The sequence below is a fragment of the Sitophilus oryzae genome, unplaced genomic scaffold (assembly GCF_002938485.1).
Source record: "Sitophilus oryzae breed Bouriz unplaced genomic scaffold, Soryzae_2.0 scaffold_172_pilon_pilon, whole genome shotgun sequence".
Taxonomy (NCBI): domain Eukaryota; kingdom Metazoa; phylum Arthropoda; class Insecta; order Coleoptera; family Curculionidae; genus Sitophilus; species Sitophilus oryzae.
In genome coordinates, this window is record NW_022146424.1 from 8,805,874 (window position 1) to 8,827,812 (window position 21,939).

General features: G+C 32.8%; 1 protein-coding gene across 1 annotated transcript in view; it reads left to right on the forward strand.

The window, feature by feature from the left end:
- LOC115881462 (somatomedin-B and thrombospondin type-1 domain-containing protein) overlaps positions 1 to 21,939 on the forward strand; it is a 461,055-nt gene that overhangs the window by 216,003 nt on the left and 223,113 nt on the right. Inside the window, exon 2 of the mRNA XM_030898943.1 lies at positions 8,181 to 8,372. Within this exon, the coding sequence (XP_030754803.1) occupies positions 8,181 to 8,372 (192 nt within the window). The remainder of the gene's footprint in view (positions 1 to 8,180; positions 8,373 to 21,939) is intronic.

The following is a 21,939-nucleotide window of genomic DNA, read 5'->3' on the forward strand; positions in this document are numbered from 1 at the left end:
AATTTAGTAAAAAAAATTCGCGAAAAATACTTCATATCCGGGTTGTTCACCACATACGACAAGGAGTATTGTAGCTAAACGATTAGATTTTTACAAATTGTAAGTTTTGGCTACAATTTAAAAATATTTTTACAAGATACAGGGTGTAATTAAAAATAAATAAAAAAAATCAAAGTTGTATTTTTTTAAACGGAACACCCAGTATATTATTACATTTTTAGTTTCTACGATTAAAATAAAGGTAAATTTGATTAAGGTTTATCATACTTGAACCTTTTGAAATATTTTCAATTTTGTGAAATTACAGTCAAAATTTTAAGACTTCATTTCTCCAAGGGATTCTTAGTTTTTAACACTAAATATTTACTGAAGTTTATTTATTGATCAGTTATTGTGTTGCAATAATGAAAATAATACTAGCTCATACAAAATGTCTAAAAAAATATTTTAAATAATTTCTAGTTTTAAACGGCAATAACTTGTTTAATTTAAATGGAACATCCTGTATATTTTAGGAGACTCAGATGCACAATTTAATTGTTTATCAAATTGTATTATACCATTTTTTACATATCCCTCCAAGTTTTCGTAGAAAATACATTTTCTTATAATTTAAACCTCATTTATCAATATACCTATGGAATATTGACATTTTAGATTGTTTTTAAAGCAACAAATGTACAAAATGTACAGGTGCTAAAAACTATAATTACTAGCCCATATGCATACAAAAAGAAAACTATTCAAATCTTTATGGATATCTTTTAAAAGAGTATACCGTTAATTAAATATACCACCATTATTTCCGCCCACATATTAATTAATTACATACTTAATTGTGTTAGTCAATAAATTATTTTAAATAAATGTGGATTTGAATCAGAAATCATATAGGTATCATATAATAATAAGTTATGAAAATGAACGTCTCTGAAAAAAGTCTCTAAATATTAGTATTTGTACTCTTTAAAAATTTATTACATATTTAAAAATAATCTAAAATGTCAATATTCCATGGGTATATTATACAATAAATGAGGTCTAAATTATAAGAAAATGCATTTTCTACGAAAACTTGAAGAGATGGGTAAGAAATGGTATATACAATTTGATAGACAATTAAATTGTGCATCTGACTCTCATAAAATATACAGGGTGTTCCATTTAAATTAAACAAGTTATTGCCGTTTAAAGTTAGTAATTATTTAAAATAAATTTTTAGACACTATAAGGTAGTATTATTATTATTATGGCAACACAAAATTTAGTAAATAGAAATACTTCAGTACAATATTTGGTTTTAAAAACTTAAATCCGCCTAGAGAAATGAAGCATTAAAATTAATACTGTATTTTGACAAAAACTTAAATATTTCAAAAACGGTAAGATTAAAATGTAAACCTTAATCAAATTTACCTTTATTTTAATCGTAGAAACTAAAAATATAAAAATATACAGAGTGTTCCATTTAAAAAAATACAACTTTGATATTTTTTAATTATTTGGGACACTCTGTATCTTGTAAAAATATTTTTAAATTGTAGCTCTAATAATCCTTCAACGAACCCAAAACTTGAAATTTGCAAAAATCTAATCGTTTAGCTACAATACTCCGTGTCGTATGTGGTGAACAACCCTGTATGTTCCTTATGTTAAAATATACTACCCCTAAAAATATTTGCATTTATTTAAGATTCATTCTGTCATCATCATTTTCATTTTCATCACACATCATCATCATTTTCAGCTTATTAACCATTTCCAGTTATGCTGTAGGTCCGAACCTCACGTATTTAGATAATTCTTCTTTGTAGTTGGGCCCATTGTTGTCTATTGTTGACTATGCGGGTTCAAGCAGTGATCCGTGCTAATTTCCTAATATCATGGTCCCATCTCAAATTTGGTCTTTCTCTCTCAGGAAGAACTGACAAGGCTGGAAGGAAGAACTGACACGGCTCTCTCTCAGGAAGAACTGACGGAAGCTGAACAAGGCTGGACACAATTAAGGGATGCGATTCATAAACCAGCAAAGAAACAACCAGACTGGTTTAACGAAAATCAACCACATATACAGGCTTTGTTGGAACAAAAACATAGAGCACATTAAGCAGTCACTGCAAATCTGCATAATCCAAGACTGGTAGACAATTTTAAAGCAGCCAACAACACGCTTCGAAGAGAACTGCGCCAAGTAAAGGATAACTGGTAGTCACAAAAAGCGAATCAGATTCAAGAGTACGCCACGCATCACGATTATCGTAAATTCTTCGAGGCTGTAAAAGAAGTATACGGTTCAACTAAGAAGGTAAGCTGCCCAATCATGGCACAAAATGGCGAACTTCTAAAAGAGGAAGAACAAATCAGAAATCGCTGGAAAGAACATTACAGCCATATCCTTAACCAAGAAAACAACCCCAATATATATAGCACTAAACACAATACCTCAGTATAACAGCCTCGATATATTAGACATCCCAATAACAGAACAGGAAATAGAGACCTCCATAAGACAGGTTAAGAACAACAAATCGGCTGGCTGTGACGCGATTCCGGCGGAAATCTATAAGTGTGCAAGTAAAGAACTTATTGGTCATCTTAAGGCTCTCTTCGATGTCGTATGGGAGAGCGGAGAGGTACCTCAGGACTTTCGCAACGCGAATATAGTGAATATATTTAAGAACAAAGGAAGTGCACCAGACTGCGGAAATTACCGGGGAATTTCACTATTGGCTATTGGCGTCAAAATTCTTGCAAAAATAATGTCAAATCGCCTGCACCCATATATAGAAAAAATCCTTCCAGAATCGCAAACCGCTTTTCGTACCAACCGCGGCACCGTCGATTCCATATTTTCCATCCGTCAACTACAGGAAAAAGTAAGAGAGCAGCAGTCTAAACTTTACGTTGCATTCATCGATATAACAAAAGCCTTCGACTCTGTGAACAGAGATGCACTTTGGGTAATTATGAAAAAGTTCGGAGTACCCAACAAATTTCTTACAGTGTGTAAAAGCCTCCATAACAACAACAAGTCAAGACTGTCACATTATGGATCACTGAGCGATCCATTCCTAACAAATACAGGAGCTAGGCAGGGATGTGTCTTAGCGCCTCTCCTATTCAACGTATTCATGGCAGCGCTCTCCATTATAGTGTACAGCAAACTGCAGGAGAGAGGATTGGGCATTAGATACAGATACGACGGCGGTCTGTTCAACATAAAAAGACTCAGGGCAAAAACACGTACAAAATTCATCACAGAACTTCAATACGCTGACGACTGCGCTCTAGTTGCAAACACGGTACAACAATTACAAGAAATGTTGAACACATATACCTGGGCATACGAGGCTTTGGGCCTTAAGCTAAACATCGACAAAACCAAAATCATGTGCACTCTCCCGGAAGATCATAACAATGCCGTAAAAATCGGAGAGAAACTATTGGAATATGTAGCGGAATTTAATTACCTCGGCAGTTTGATTTCGGAAAAGGCCAATATCGACTCTGAAATTCAGGACAGCGCCTCAAGAGCATTCTGGAAATTAAAAGACAGGGTTTTCTACAATCATGACTTGAGTACAAAAACGAAACTGGCAGTGTACCGAGCAATTATAATCCCCACCATGTTATATGGGAGCGAAACCTGGGTGCCGCGCCGTACCGCCGACACATGAAGGCATTAAACAAGTTGCAACAGAGACACCTTAGACAACTCTTAAGAATCCGGTGGTTCCATCATGTCTCAAACGTATCGGTCCTTGAAAAAGCTAACTGCGAGAGTATTGAAGTCTTGGTTACAAAATCCCGCTTAAGATGGGCTGGTCACGTATGCAGAATGCAAGAAAACCGCATACCAAAATCTCTGCTTTACGGTGAGCTTGTCGACGGTAAGAGGAGGCCGGGTGGACAATTCAAAAGGTACAACGACATTTTCCACGAAAACTTAAAGGGGATTAACATGCAGAATCATTGGGAAGAAGCAGTTCACAATAGAACTCAATGGAGAAGAGTTGTAAGCTCAGTTAACAGCGACAACCAAAAAGTAAAGAGGCAACAGAGGCATGAGATTTTTGAATGTCCGGAGTGCGGTAGGAAAATAACATCACGTATCGGGCTTTTCAGTCACAGAAAAGATCATGAAAGAAAACGCCTTGCGTGACCATCTTTTGATGCGTGTCGAATACTCGTCAGCGAGTAATGGCAGTAGTAGTAGCTAAATTTATTTTGATACCTAATTTATTGCTGGCTGTATTTAGTTCGTTAATTTGTACTTGTACTATTGGCTCCTCTATGTCATGAGCGAATCTTAGATGGTTAAGATATTCTCCGTCTATACTTAATTCTTTGTTGGTTCAGTCGAGTTGAAGGAAGATTTCTTCTAGTGTTACGGTAAACAGCTTTGGGGATATTGCGTCTACCTCGTACTTCTTTATTTGCCAGTTTGGAACTCTGGGTTTGTTTCATATATCATTACTTTTGCTTTGCCTTCCTTGTACATCTGTCCTCACCCTGTATATACTTATTATTTATATTTTATGTACACACTGTATATATTTATATGGAAATAGCAGTGATACATTCAATAAAACGACATTATAATTATTATTACAATAATTAAATAAATTAACAGAATCAATTGAACAATATTTTCGGTATATTAAAGTGCACCAATTATGAATAATACCTAAAATATATATGGTTGAATAAAAGGTTACATTATTGGCTAAATTTATGTTATATTCGAAAGGATTTAGATTTAATTAAAATAAATACATCGAATTATTTAACCCTGCTTTAAAACCATTGGAACTAATTTATAATATTATTTATTATTATTATTATATACCATATATGTATGTATGTACCACTCCAATATATTTGATTTATAATCCTGAATATATAGAGGGATTCTAAAAAATTTAAACACAATCCTTACATTACAAATTTTGGTTTATAATAAGAATATAGTCTAAGTAAGTAAGTAACTTAAGTAAGTACTGTAAGGTACTGTAAGGTACTGTAAGTCTAAGTAGGTACTTACTACGAAATCTTCAAAATAAAATAATATTTTTTTTGTGAACACTGCTGCGTTAATACAACGGAGACTAATTTTTTTCAGCAGTGGTTTTTTTTTTCAAACAAACAACGCTTTATTGTACAAAAAGCCAAAACAGCTTTATCGATAAAGCACTCACAAACAACAAAATCACAAAAAAATACAAACAACAAAAAATACACAATACAAATAATACAATTAAAAAAAATAAGTCTTTAAAATTACAAAAAGAATATATACATGGACAATTTTAGAACAGTACGCAGTAAATAGATATAATTTTAGAGTTACAAAATACACACACCGGAAAAGTCTAGGGATATTACAATTTTATCCAGCCATCGTCAGTAATTTTATTATTTACATTTCTGATATAATAAAATTAAAATAAACAAATAGTTTACAGGACGTATTGGAAATAAAAATGCGAAATTTACCGAATTTTTCAAATTTATCTTGATTTTTATTGGACTCAAAAAAATACACACATCTTTTTTATTCTAAACTGTGAATTAAAAAAAATATAAAACCATTTTTACTTAATAAAGGGTATGGCCTCCTCTACTGTTCATTACAGCCCTACATCGTCTCTCCATGCTCCTGATCAGGTTGTCGATCTCTTCTTGAGGTACAGCCTGCCACGCTGCATTCACGGCCCGAACCAGATCCCTACGAGTTTCACGAGGCATACCCATTCTCAAAATTCTTCTTTGGACCGCGTCCCATACGTGCTCGATGGGGTTGAGGTCAGGAGATTGTGCCGGCCAGGGTAAGATGTTTAATTGATGAGCATTGATAAACTCACCATTCTGGCTGTATGAGGCCGTGCATTGTCATGCATGAGAATGAAGTTTCTTCCAAAGTTATTGGCATATGGTAACACGACAGGCTCAAGAATTAAATCACGATATGTGCAGTGCTGTTAGAAACCTTTCAAGAAAAACGAGATCGGTTTTTCGGCCTAAGAGACTCCTCCCCAGACCATAACTGTTCCACCTTGATAAGGGTGCACTTCCTGAACATGATCCAACCGAATAAGATTTCCCGGTTCTCTCCATACTCTAAGTCTTCTCAAATCCGGATGAATTCCAAAGCGTGACTCATCCGTGAAGAGAACATTGGCCCATTGTTCAGTCGACCACTGAACATAATCTTGAGCCCACAAATATCGTACCTCTTGATTTCTTCTCGTTAAGGGTTGAGCTCTCCAGGGCGTCTGCTTCTTAAGTTGACCTCTCTTAACCTATTGCGAACAGTGTCAGGACTAACGGTTACATTATGTGTTTCCTGGAGAATTAAACTAAGCTCTGGTGCTGTAAGAGTCGGTCGGCGTCGAGCATTTAATTGTAAAAAATGATCTTGCTGAGGGGTAGTAATGCGATGTCGCCCTGTGTGCCTTTCAGCAACATCACCATTTTCACGGTAGCGTGCACTTAATCGCGATATTACACTTTGCGTTGTATTTAATGCTCTAGTTACGTCGATTTGGCGCATTCCATGCAGCTTCGAGCATACCCATGGCCCTTAGCATTTCGTCTCTGTTAAGATGTCTACGCTCCATAATGTCGTTTAATACTAAACAGAGTTATTTGAATGAATTCTGGCCAGTTATCATAAAAACATAGCCAGTACAGGTTAAATTCGAACAATTGATGCTAGGTGCTTTTTATACATTTGACAAAAAATGCACAAACACTTCTGCAAATATCCCAAATTTAGAAATAACTAGTGTGACTACTTCGTTTCAATCGAAGTAGAAAAAATCGGCCTACAAATATGTGGTTGTTTATTCAAAACATTTATTTTTAACTTTAATAAAATGATATCCCTGGATTTTTCCGGTGTGTGTATTAAATACTTGACCTTTGACCAGTGTCTGAGATGATCAAAATTTTAAAATTCAAAATTGTTCATAATTAAACATCAACAAAAAAGTCGTTTACCGCCGTTGTTTGTTTGGTTTACTGATAACAAATTTGCTTAACGGACAAAAAAATGCTTAACATTTCGGGAAGTATATCTCTTCCCGTCGTCTGAAGAAAAAATAAACACAAAGAACAAAGAAAAAAACTATTTAAAATATCTAAATGCAACTATTCGAGAATACTTTAGTTTTTTTTCAAACAGATATACATCAGGGGCGGGAAAGTGAAATAGCAAAAGCGGTTCCACCGTTTCCACGGAAATATCAAATAAAATAGTTCCAGCCCTAGTCACTAGGTGGTAGTGCAATTAATTTTTAGGTTAAGAAGTTGCTACTAGTTATTGCCAGATGGCGTTAAATCAGAATTTTTTTGTAGTTTCCATAGTTTCCAACGCCATTGTCATATTATTGTCAAATTCTCAAAAAATATTGTCGTTGTCATAGCGCCAATCATAATATTATCAAATAAATAATTATCAAAACGTTTTTCAAACTATAATTTGTTATATGTGTTTTAATTAGACAATTCCTTTTGTTTGTGGCCCTAAAAATATAATGTAAGTCTTTTATTTTTGCCATCATTTAAGTACCTATTTATATTTACACCATTTACAAAACTTTGGGCGTATTACGTTGATCTTGTTTTATTATAATAAACGATATTTAAATATTTCACTTATAAATAAAAACTTCAAATAATAAATAGTATTTCACGTGTTTGGCCTTAATTTTATTTAATAATTGTATAAATTATACTTTTAAATCTTATTTTTTACACATCACAACGATACTTGTTATTGTATTGTTGAATTTGTGTAACAAATAAGATTTAATAATCAAATTTAATTATTTTAGAGTAAAATTCAATAAATACGCTCATTTAAAAAGCCCACGCTTCGATCCATTTAAAACAAGCCCTACTCAATAGATGGCGCCACTTCTGTAGGACCATTTTTCAGTATGGCAGAGTCCATTCTTTTTCTAGCTAGGTATATTCTTTGATATACACGTCTACAAAAACCGTTGACGTTCTGTCAAACAATGACGCAAACAATGGCAAAATACCCATAAGACTTTTTTGGAGAAATAAGGATATACATAGTTTCAATCAAAAACATTTATGAATAAAAAAAATACTTCGATTTGAAACTTGTTCTCTTTTAAACATTACTAATATAATTTTTTCTTTTATTGTAGTGGTGGATTGTCAAGTGACTTCTTGGGGTCCATGGTCTTCATGCGATGCCGACTGTGGTCCGGGAACCATGTCCAGATCAAGATCTATAAAGATCCAACCTGAGAATGGCGGTAGACATTGTCCAAGTCTCGAGCAGAGACGAGGTTGCCAGGTGTCTACTTGTTATCATCATCCCGATCCTGCAATCAAAGGTAAGATATTCTTTTATAGTAAAATTGGATATTTTGTTATACCGAGTTGGCATTTCTGGCCTTGGGTGCCGATTTTCGTGTGCACGACCAGTACGGTCAATACAAGATGTACTAACTAAAGAAAGAAGAGCAAGGATTTTCACAAGGATTAAGACAGATGTCGTTAGATAATAAATACGTACTTGGCATTTTTCTCTCTCCAACTTACAAAATCGCCATATCGATTTACTCCTAGACATGTAAACACCTGGTAGTACCTTAAGGATATTTTGAAGATATATGAATTCTCCATTGAATATCGAAAAATATACTGGGTGTTCCATTTAATATAATAGAGTAACTTCCTTTTAAATGTGATCAATGTTCAATATTAATTTTGTCTCACCCTGTGTAATTTTTGGGTCAAGTTTTAATTTTGTTTAAAGTACAGTAGTAATTACAAACACACTACGTATTAGGCTATACCGGGTAAATTCCAATTTAGGTAGCTTCTTTTGAAATTTAAAAATGGTTTTTCATTTTTAGAAAAGGTTATATTTAACTCGGCGCGGCCTACTACTAACTGGATATTTTCAGAAAAATTTGCAATGTTGAGGTTAATATTGAAAATAAATATAGAGTGCTATATATTTTTGAGAAGCCCATGGCAAGCTGAATCAGAAAATTTCAAAATATACACGGGCTTCTATTTAAAAAAAAACATAAGTAGAGTTAATATCTAAAAAAATATATTTTTTGAAAAAAATCTGACTAACGCCACTGCATTCTACAGAGAAAAGTGCCTTTAGAATCTATAATTTATTTTTCCGTTGTTGCTGAAATAAACAAACTATCGAACATCTTCAAAAAGTACAAAATTTGAGAATCCCCCTGTAGCTTCGAAGCCGATCAAGATAGCCACGATCCGTTTTGCGCCATTGTGATTTTTTTCAAAAAAGAACCCGAGACTGCAGTATCAAAATTTGAATATTTCTCACCGTTTCCTAGCTACCCTATAGAAACAACCAAAATGGTCCACCCTGTACAGTTCAGTAGTTTTAAGATATAGATTAGTTCCATCCTAATCACGGTCAGTCAATCAAATCCAAAAAAATCTAAATTAATCGAGGAACGCAACTGCTAAAATAATCGTGAGTTTTGTATGTTTCTAGAAGTATCTACATCATTACTAAGTCTTTATCAAACCCTTTCGGATTTTTATAAAATTACACGATTTTAGAAACTAAATAAAATAAAGTGATGAACAGAATTTTATTTGTATTTATTTAGATAACCGCTAACAGATTTTTTTGAATATTTCTTTTTAGTTCAAATCGAAGTTATAGAAACTCGGAAAATTTATCGATGCAAATCGTAAGCAAGAAGTAATTAGAAAAAACGAAGAAAAAGCAAAAAAAGCCCGACACCAATCGAACAGCCTTTAACTTAATCAAACTGAAAATTAAATCCCGATCGCTAAAGTTTCCAAACGGCGCGGCGCCGCGCCAACATTAAACTGCTCCAGAAAAAGACGAGAGCAACTTTCTCTCTAAAATTCCAGAACTGATTTCCTTCGAGCCGTAAACTTTTTTCCCGTTGGAAAGTTTCCAGCGGCAGCTTCCTCGAACCTGCCTTATTTATGTACCTCGAATTTATCGGCGCAATTAGGATTTGTTCTAAATTTTATGGACAACGTCGACAAGTAGTTAACACCGAGTTAAACACAAATAAAAATGTAAGGCTTAAGAAAAAAGTCTTCTAAATATACAGGATGGTCCGAACTGTACCCCGGAAACTTCGGCAGTATATTCTGCAGATAAAAATAAGTAAAAAAGTTCGAATAAATGTATGTCATAAAATGCTTAGTTTTGGAGATAAAGGGTGTAGAAGTTTCATTTTTATTGAGAAATTTGATTTTCAGGTCAATATAACTCCTATTTGTAGGAGGCGCCACCTACATGTGTTTTAACTGTTTTGAGAACCAACTTTTTGTCCGTACCCATATAAAACCCACTGATTTAAAGAATATAAAGAATATACATTTCCGTAATTTTTTACGTTGAAAATGTCTCTCGGTAAAAATCGCTACGCGCAACTGTTCTCAAGATATTTAGAATGAAAACAGTCAATACGTGTCTTTAGACATGACAAAAAATAAATATATGTACCGGGTGTCCCACTAAGAATAGCTCTCGGCTGTATCTCGGAAAGTAAGCCGTAGGGCTTACGGAAAAAATATTTATAATTAAAGGGGCTATGAGAAATTGCTGGAATTGTTAAAACGGCCGCTAGGTGGCGCAACTGCTATAGAAAATAAGAATTTTTTACAGAATTTTTAAACAGATTTTTTACAGAATTTTGCCTAGATAATGGGTACTATAAATAATAGCTTCACAATCTTCAGTAAATTTTGGATTTTTTTTGTTCAAACCATTTCCCCTATCTGCTAAAATAAAGTGGTGGGGGAAAGTTAGATCTATCTTTATTTAAATGTTAATAACTCCGGACTGGATGATCAGAATCCAACAAGGGCTCGTTTAAAAGAGCGTTTCTTACTCTATAGTATACCATAAAAATAATAATAATAAGGTTTTGAATGTAGATGCTTGGGGGCCCTTTCTACAATTTAACAAACATAGCGCGTTTTTTCAAAAAAATTAAATACGATAGTATGTGTTATTTTAGCTGATAGTAAAGAGTAGTAAAAACTTAAACGGTCAGCGAAAACCGCATCTTGATATCTTCTTTCAAACCGAAGATATTAGCAAAATTATAACAAATACCAAAAAATAAGCCCTTATAATTACCTTATTTTTACAATACAGTATCAGTATTGATTAGGCCCATTCTAACAAAAAAATAATATAGAAACAGTTAGTTTATTTTAAAATCGACGAAATACCAGAATACCATAATACCAGATATATTAATATCTAATAATTAAGATATTAATAATAGTGAACAAGAAACGAGATGAACGATGAAGTCATGGTAGGCTTTGGAAAAAGTTGCTTTTGACGTAATAGTATAAACGTCAAATTGTTATTCAACAGATCAACATTTTGATAGTCTGAGCAGCGTTTTTTTTTATCTTTTAAATGCTTTTTCAAAATGCCTTTATTATTTGAAGTAGTTGAAGTTGTTGGCATTTAAAAAAAGCAATCAAAAGATAAAAAACGACTATCAAAATCTAATAACAATTTGACGTTTATACTATTACGTCAAAAGCAACTTTTTTCCGAAGCCTACCATGACTTCACTGAATCATCGTTTGTTGTTCACTATTATTAATATCTTAATTATTAATAAATAATATTTTCTTGCCTTTAGCTGTGTATTTTTTCTAATTTCGAAAAATCGAAAGTAGAGAAAAAATAAAAAAATAAAAAGTAAAAGAAAATTGTTTTGCTTGTCGTAAAGGGGGGAACCAATTACAGGCACGGAGGAAAAGATATTACTCGTCTAACCAGTAAAAAAATGTAGGTGGGGCCCTCCACAAGTAGGAATCATGTTGATATCAAAATCAAATTTCTCTTGTCAAAAAACTCCCTCTAAATCGTCTCAGATACTGGCTTTTTTCAAAGGCCTGAGACTGTATGATAAGTGATAACTCAAGAAAGGGGGACACAATAGATCTATAAAGTCGCGGTGATCTCCCCTCCCATATAATCTACAATTTACCCCGTCAATATGTAATTAATTATTTATGAAACTTCTAAAAAATTCTCAATTTCCAAACCTTCAATGAGAAATAAATGAAACCTTATTCAAAATACCCACCAATATCGATAGGTTTTTCTGTGTAGCCAAGCAGGAAATAACAAAGTTATTTTTCTGGCTTCGACTGAACCGTTGTCGAATAAAATTTTTCATAACTGCGAATTGGGGCACATCAAAAGGCTATCGAAAACCAAACGAAACAATAAAGTAGGAATGAAAACGGGCTGTCACGTAAACAAATTAATGAAAAAAGGGGGGATTTTCCGCTTGATGCAAGGATAAAGTACCAATAGAGATTGGAGAGGAAAGCCTAATAAAATAAATGAAAATTAAATGAGTTATAAAGTCGGCAATTAAATGGACGTATTGATTAAAAGGGCTTAAATTGTTCTCAAAGAATCAGTCGATTATTAGGAACATTTTAATTTCTTATACCTATAATTAATTCTTTATTAGTTTCGTCGTTCTGTTCTTTTCTAATTTTTTTTGTATTGCAGCGTATTTTTTGTAGCTATTTGACTTCTTTACATTCTTACAAAATTTCAGTGATAGCAATTTCGAGAGTTTGTATTTTTGTTAAGTAAAGTGAAGTATTTTATTTACAACCACATAATGTAATACTGACATTATTGACTCTTAAAAAATTTGAGAGTGTCAAATTATCTACATTTCTTCCTTCTTCCATTTCCCTGACCCATTTCACTCATCCATTTTCCTCACCCATTTACCTCACTCATTTCCCTCACCCATTTGCCTCACTCGGTTTTTCTTATTTCTCGCCTCATTTAATTAAGCAAAATATTCTTGTAATATCTTTATTAAATACTTATCTAACATCAACAAAAATAAACAAGAAGATTAACAGTAAAATTGAAATTAATAGTAAAATTTAACTTATTGTACGCGTTAATCGATATATTTCTATGCAAATTTTGTTTTCTAAAATATCAATATGCGTATTTTTCATCTTCACTCATCACTTCGACATGCCCCAGACACACCTACTATAAGCGCAACCTAAACAATAAAAAGGAGGGTCGGAAATTAATATGTAGAAGCAGGATATAAACAATTAAGAAACGAAGTAAATAATCTAAGAAAACATTTGCAGAAAACATATGCAGAAAGAAAGTTTGCGGAAGTAAAGGGGAACAGTAGGAAAACGTGGTGCCTAATGAATGACATGTATGGAAAAAAACCTAAAAACAAACAAGTAATAAATAACATAAACAGCAAGAAGGGACAAACTCTAACAAATGATAAACATAAAGCAAATGAATTTAACAACCATTTTGCAAATGTCGGAAAAGACCTAGCAGCTTTGATAGATGTAAGCCAGAGAAAACATTTTGTGGAAGAAGAGGTAAATGAAACAATCTTTCTTAATCCAACAGATAAATCAGAACTTAAAGAAATACTATTTAACCTAAAGAATAATAGTGCCCCAGGTTATGATAACATCACCAAAAAGGACTTAACAAGTAGTTACAACATCATTGGAGACATTTTATTACAACTGGTAAATGAAGTACTGGTAAGTGGAAACTACACAACTGAACTAAAAATAGGAAAAATGGTACCCATACACAAAAGTGGAAAGCAAACAGAAGTAGGAAATTATAGACTTATTACGCTACTTAGTACATTCTCAAAAATTGTAGAGAAAGTAATAAAGAAACGGCTAATAAAATTTATCGAAGATACTTTTGGAATTGACATGAGTCAATATGGCTTTCAAAAAAAAAGTAATACTCTTGGCACAGTAGTTGACCTTCTGGAACACATCACTGAAGAGCAAAATCAAAACAAATATGTGGCTACAATATTTATTGATCTCAGAAAAGCATTTGATACAGTGGACATCGATCTAATGTTAAATAAGTTGTACAAGATGGGTTTCCGAGGTGTATGTCATGACCTGCTCAAATCATACTCAGAAAACAGAATAAATTTTACAGCAGTTAACAATCAATATAGTGAAAAACAATATGCAAAGATTGGGGTTGCTCAAGGATCTGTCCTGGGTCCCCTACAATATTTATTGTATGCACATAGTTTAAAATATGCTGGACTTGAATCAGAATATTACATGTTTGCACATGATACAGTGATAGTTAGAGCTGAAAAAAGTAAAGAAACTTTAGAAAAACAAATAAACTGTGATCTAAATAAATATTATGAATGGCTGTGCTACAATAAACTAAGTGTAAATACCGAAAAAACTGTATATATAGTAATTAAACAAAACGGTAAGCCTCCATGTCAAATGACTATTAAACTAAACAAAGCAGTGCTTAAGGAAGTTGTGCAATATAAATACTTAGGACTTACAATCTCAAATAAATTAACGTGGAACGAGCATGTAGAGCATGTTATTAAAAAAATTGCTCCTTTTGTTGGCGCAACTAAAAGATAGTATGATTGAGCCTCATATTAGATACTTAATACCGTGCTGGAGAAATACCACTGAACATCTAAAAACCAAATTACAGAGGGCACAAAACAAAGCCATTAAATCGCTTTTTTTACTGGACTATCTCACACCTACAGAAACATTATATAAAAATTTTCCCTACCTAAAAGTAAATCAAATCCGACAATGTGAACAATCCAAATTAATGTATTGCGTAACAAATAAGCTCTTAAAAACTAAAACAAAATTAAACAAAAACAAGGACATACACAAGTATGACACCCGTACCAAGGAAGCATTTAGAAACAAGTATGGAGCAACGAAGAAATGTCAAGATTCCCCACTGTATAGAAGCATCCAAACCTACAACAAATTGCCAAAGACTATTGTAAGTGAGAGGCTGCCAAAGTTTTGTCGTGTCTTGGAAATGTTTTTCAGAGACAAAAATTAGTTTTAGTGTTGGTATGGTGTGCTAAATGCTGTGTGTATATACATAATGTGTAGAACTCTCGATATTATTGTCAAATTGTTATATTTATTAGGCCTCGGTGCCAGTATTGTTACTGTTTTGAGGTCAGTTATAAATAAATAAAAAAAATAAAAAAAAGAAATATTTAAAAACAGAAAAAGAAAACATTTAAAAACAAGCTTTATTTTAATAGGAAGGAATTCTTGAGGTGCTTTCGTGAGAAAATCCTCCAAGTTTTGCCTGGTTAAAATGGTTCTTTGGCTTAAAACCTACATTCTGGCGTTATAAAAAAGCGACGAGTTTGTGATATTTTGTGATATTGTGATATTTTGATATGTCAGTCTTTTCCCTTAATTCTAGCATTGTCCGTATCATGTTTTACGTAGCCCAAAGAGTAGATGGCTTTTTCTGCCTTGCCATGTCGCGAAAATATGCCATCAAGACTGTCTCCGAAGCAATATTCTTAGCATTTCTTTCGGCACACCATTTTTCGTATACTTTCAATCTATTTCATATCGCCCCCTACTTTTAAGTAAACTGGCTTCTGCTCTTTTTGTAGCTTCTGTAAGTTCTGGTGGAGTACCAATATTAAAGTAGTCTTCATTATCAGAACTTTCCGACAACATTCTGGCTTTCTATGTTATATTATATAAATTCGAAAAAGCGAACGAGAAATTCAAAACTGTCACTTAGTTGTTTGTTTTGTTGTTCAAGGTTTGCGCCATAACAACCACTGGTACCGGTAACTATAGATATGGAAATGTCAAATCAGAAAACGACAAATTTTCGCAATTTTTGTTTCAAAATAAAATACTGTCCCTATTTTTTAATTAATGATGTGGCTGTAAATAAAATAGTATACAAACCTCGGAGGAAAGTTTTCATTATTGTCTCGAGATTTAGTTAATAGGTATCAATCTCTCGACAGTAATGAAACACTACCCTCCTCGGTATGTAATATACTATTCAGTTTCAACGTAAGGCCAAAGAATATTATATACCTATTATTGGTATTAAGATATTCTTTGGTAAGGCTAATCCAGGCGGGACCTACTTCGATTACGCAGACTCCGAATCTACCGGTAACCAGTATTTTGTCGTAGCTGGACTGTTGACCACTCTTTGTAATGATTTTTGGTGTTCTCTTTATTTTTAGACTTACATTATGTATTTTTTTGTGTTTTAATGCATGACTAAGTATATAGGGTAATTCACGGCAAATTATTGCCGTGAATTACCGAACGATTTTTATAACAAACGGAAATAATTATTTTTTCTGACCTCCCTGTTTGATATCCAGTCAGTTGATTTAGACAGATCGAATATGTCGACTTTTCTTAATCTCTAAGTTTTAGCTTTCAATATGCCAAATTTATGATTTAACCAATCCTTATTCAAGATAATGTTTTGTCAATTTTACACATATTTTATTTTTTATCTCGAAAACTATCAAAGATTGGTATAGGTTAGTATAATAGAAAAAATTTGAGATATGGAAGTAGTTTCGAAAAATATATTAATATACCGGGTGTTCCATTTAAAATAATAACAATAATGCTCCCACTTTTAGTATGAAGCGGCAACACTGTAACGCTGAAAATAATTTAGACAGAAGGAGCAGGTCCAAATTTTCAAAAAACTCTCTCTGTCACCGCTTCTCAATAAACTTCTAACGTGCCATGGCCGTGAATCACTCTGCATTGATATACCAAAAATTGATTAGAAAAGCAACGAACAAGCCAAATAAAGCAAATAAAGAAATATAAACAAGAAACAAGTGAATAGCGAGACCGCTTGCGCTTGGAAAAAGAACCATCAAGGAAGACGCGATTCTCCGTGCCGTGTCGCCATAAATCCAATTTATTGCTTTGCCTGTTTTCCTGGATGAAATAAAAGCGACCATCGGAAATAGCTCTGGATCACCACCAGCTCCGTTCATCCAAATATAACTTTTACAGGACATTTAACCCGATCTTAGACCATATAGAAATCGTGTAGACACACGTTTGCTTTCAAACGACTTGTAGCTCATATCGCTCCAATAGTCGATCTCATGGCTACAGTTTTCACTGCTACAGCTTTCGATTATTTAAGATGAGTCTTTAATCAGTGGCGGCTCGTGGGTAAAAAATTGAAGAAGAATTGTGAAGAGTTAATTTTTTTTTAATTCCCATTCACCATTTTGTCAACATTTTTTAAAATATTATTTGAAATTTTTTTGCTGCATTCACCATTTTGTCAGCATTTTTTTTGTTATTATACACTAATACCTATAATATTTTCGTTTTAGTTTGGGCTAAAACGCATTAAGTAAAAAGAAATACAACCAGTTTTCGATAAACACATTATTTTGCATTCGAGTGAAAATATAATTAAATTTAAATTAAATATAATAAACATTATATACAGTGTCCACCATAAAGTTGGATTCATATGGACGTTTTTTTTTATATTACAGTTTTAAAAAATCTATTTGTGGCAATCACTTCTGCTGTGAAAACAACTTAAAATGCACCAAGCGAAAGTTAACAGCTAACATCTGGGAGCTGTCAAATACAAACTATTTAAAAGAAATTTTTAAAAATTGGTTAAATTATTATTATTTTAAAAAAAGTGACTAAAAATTATGTTTCAACTTTGACTTGGTGCATTTTAAGTTGTTTTTAAAGCAGAATTGATAGCCACAATTTTTTTTTAAACTCTAATGCCAAAAAAAAACGTCCATATGGATCCAACTTTATGGCGAACACTGTAATTATTGAATGGCTTCCCGGAAAAACGTTGTAACCGACATTTTTTTCAAAATAGATATTTCAGTGAAATAAGATTGTAATTTTCATAGGTATAGCGTTTTTTCCACGGTTTTTTCACTGAAATTTAGATATTGAAAACATTGTTGGTTACAACCGAGGAGCCCATTTAATTATTATTCAATTATTACATTAATTATTAGTACATTAATGTTTACTAAGCAATATTAACCAAAATAAATTTGACTTATTTATATTACTAACCTTACTATTTTTTGTAAATCAGCTCAATTTTTCTGTTCTTTATTGATGCAAACTTATCAGTAATATCGTCATTTAATTAATTAATTATATTCACACACATTAAAGCCTATTTAAACGAACATTTTCATTAAAATTAAACTTATAGAGTCTAACGTTTTTTTTTCTAAAGCATCGACTATTGTATTTTGATTTTTTTTTAATTTCTTAGCATTAACTGACATTTTAAATGTTCTGCAGAATCCCCGTGTTTATGCAAAGATCTTGTTATATTTACGAAATCAGTTAACCCTTCTTTATTCCAAATGCCATGTTTATTAGAAAATAAACATGACCAACAAAATAATTTTTGTAATACAATACTACTACATAGCCAAATAAAATCAGAAAACCAGGAAGACTTAAATTTAATATTTTAAGATTTACCACTTTTTCTTATTTCTTTTTTGCAATTCATGGTTAAATTTTCAGTTGGTCGCCCTTGAGATAAACATCCCTCTTATCTTCATCTGTCCACCGTCTGAAGGGAGTTTCCAATAAATTGCACACCAAGTCATTAGTTCGGTTCATTTTTTAACACATACACACACAAAACAGTTTTAAAACACAACAACAAAACAAACAGCAAAAATCGGCAAAAATTAACGTTAAATCATTTAAGTTAAATCAACAAAAGCCAACAAACAACAATAAATAACAACAACAACTTAACAGTCTTTACACGGTTAATTACTCGCCAAAGTAGCCGAATATTAGCATAAACGCATAAATTATGCGCCGCCGTCACGCATTTCCTGAACAAAAAGAATACGAAGAGAACTGCCCAAAACCAAAAACTCATTCACATCGGTCACCGATAATAAACTTCGGGGCGGGGGATTTACATCTGCCGCTAGGCTGACGTCACGTTACCATGGAAACCGTGCAGCCGCTTGGCTCAGAAATAGAAACATTTTCACTTGCACTTCTGGCTTATAGGCGCGTGCGGGCCTATATAATGCTACTTTTTCGACCGGAATTAACGATGGTGGACCTATTATGCAGAGGTTCGCCCGGAAAAAAATAAATAACTTATAAAAAATTACCATTTTATTATTTAGATGCATGTAAATATATTAAACTAAATTAATATTTTAAGCAGTAAAGTGTTTTCTTTAATTTGAGGATATTTTCGTTGAAGTGCCCCTTTACTTACTGCACCTGACGAGCCGCCACTGTCTTTAATAAGTGCCCCAAATATGTTTGGAAACAAACCTATGAGGTTTTTTTTCGTAAAAAAATTTTGAAATTTTTTTATTTTTTAGATTTTCTACTTCATTTCATTGTGAAAATAATATCGTTTAGTAATAATCATTTAATATTATTAAATTGTTTTAGATGCATATGAAAGCATCAGAATTAATAAATGTAAAGATAGTATGAACAGAGTCAACGGTCCAATTCCTTCAAGTTCTTTGTTCCTACTACTCTAGTGGCGGAAATCTAACTGTTACGCTCAGTTGGCTCTGACTCGGTTGGCTAGATTTTGCCACGCCCACTCGTTGCCCACTGAGTGTGTATATAAACGCTCAACTTATAGATTGTACTTTAGTTTATAATCATCTGCTGATGATGCTAACATGGTTAGCGAAACGCGCGTCCAGTGTAAAAGTAAAAGTGTTTTGGTGTATTGTGGTGATTTAGTGTTTTTATTTTGCTATGTATTAATGTTGACTATAAAACACCGACCTAATAACTCTATCTAGATGATTTATAGTCTAAGATTTCCGATTGAGAGAGAAATAAAACGTCGTCGCTTCTAATAAAACCGTTTGTCACTAATTTTATAGCGACCGTTCGAGAGTTTTCGCCATTTAGGTATAGCGATATTGCCAATCTAATTTTTGATTAAAAAATTGTCTCGTCTCGCTGTGGCTTTTTTTTCATTTTGGATTTTAAAATACGAAACATTTTTTTAATAAACGATATCAATAATGAATAATTCGATTTTCATCAAACTCAAAGAATTTTATGTTATAAAAAGTTTGCTAAAACGAGTTTTAAAAACAAAGGTGTGTTTGAAATTATTTTGTTTGTTCTAAAATTGTTACATTTTATTTATACAGTGTTACAGAATAAGTCTGCTAGTATATGGGATTTTTTTTACTAATTGATTTAGGTTAAATTTATATAGCTTTGACATTTATTTTTGCTTTGAATCTTTTAATATAAATATTAAGGAAGGAATATAATACTATCCAAGTATTCATACATTAGTGACGGAATTGACAACATAAGACCCCAGTTTTGACAGTACTGTTTGACGTTTCAATTGACGCCTTTTTATTTGAATTGAAATTTTGCAGATTTAAGGTTGAATCTCAATATATCTTCCATTTCAGCTACCTCCCGTTTCCTTTCCGTTTACATAAAATTTCATCATTGTAAATAAATAGGACAATGTACAGGGTGATCGAAATTGGTCTGTTTTAACAGAGAAAACCGATTTCCTGACTAGATAGAGCAAAACCGACATAGATGTCATGGGCTCGATTTATGAGACACATTTAATGGCGTAAACCGCCTGTTGATATTTTCACTGCCAACTGAGATACGGGGTCGTTTTGAATTTTTTACCTTTATTGTGCTTTTCTGAGCTTATTTGAAGAATAAGAGACATAACACATATAGAAGATAAATAACAGAAAACTGGAAATAGTAGAAGACTATATTTATATATTTGGGACCACTAATATACAGCTCGGCATCTCTATACTACCAGAAATCAACCGAAGAACTAAGTTAACATGGAGTACTTATGGAAGAAACTCAATCATATTCAAATTCCACTTTATCTAAAGAAAAAAACAGTCGACTAATGTGTATTACCAGTCATGTACATTTACATGCGAAACCTGGAACTCTTAAAACATTTAAAACAGAGACATTATACCTTATAAGGAAACTGCAGGTCGCATAACTCAATGGAACGAAATATGCTGGGAATAACTGAGAAAGACCGTAAAAGAACAGAGTGGATACGACAAAAGATCTAGATAATAGATGCCATCCACAGAATTAAATCCCTCAAGCTGCAATGGGCAGGACACCTGACAAGAAGGACGGATAACAGATGGACTACAAAAATTACAACATGTTACCCAAGAGGAATTAACTTAGAAGAAGACCAAGCCTCAGATGGGACCGTGATATTAGGAAATTAGCAGGGATAACTTCCCATACAGCACATCAAATAACATTTACGATGTGTTTACATTATTAGACGTAGACACAGGGTGACACAATTCCCCCGATGTAAATATGCTACGTTTACACATTGTAGTTCAACACGTATGCACAAAGGTTAAACGTTCGCCTCACAATGTAGTCACAGTATAGCATTTACGTATACACAAAGTAAGGGATACACAGTGTGCCGTAGGGTACACAGTGCTTGTCTATTACGTTTAAACTCTGTTTACACATTGCAGTTGTGACTACCGCGTGTATTCGTATGTATTTTGCTTCGTATATACATCTTGTGGTAGATAAAATTACTTCTTATGAACGAATTTAGAAATAATACAAAGTTTTGATGCCTAACTTTTCGTTCTTTTAAGAATTATATCTTTTTAGAACGAAAATTAGGAAGGCAAAACTTTGTATTTTCCAAAAGATTCTCGATCGTAAGTTCAAGAGAAGTAGCCTTAAAATTGTTCCAATTTTTGTTTTGTATTAAATGTACCATTTTATGGAAGTAGTATCATCATTCTTATATTTCATGCTAGAATGGAGACACAATAGCGCTAATAACACACTATTACAAAGTGTCTACACTGCAGATATTTATAGTATGTGTATATGTCACAAAGAACAAAATGTGTACTATATGTATTACAACTATGATACCTAGTATCACACATACATACTGAATTATACACTGTATATCGCCACGAATATACCGACATCAGATTTCATCATTTTAATAATTATTTG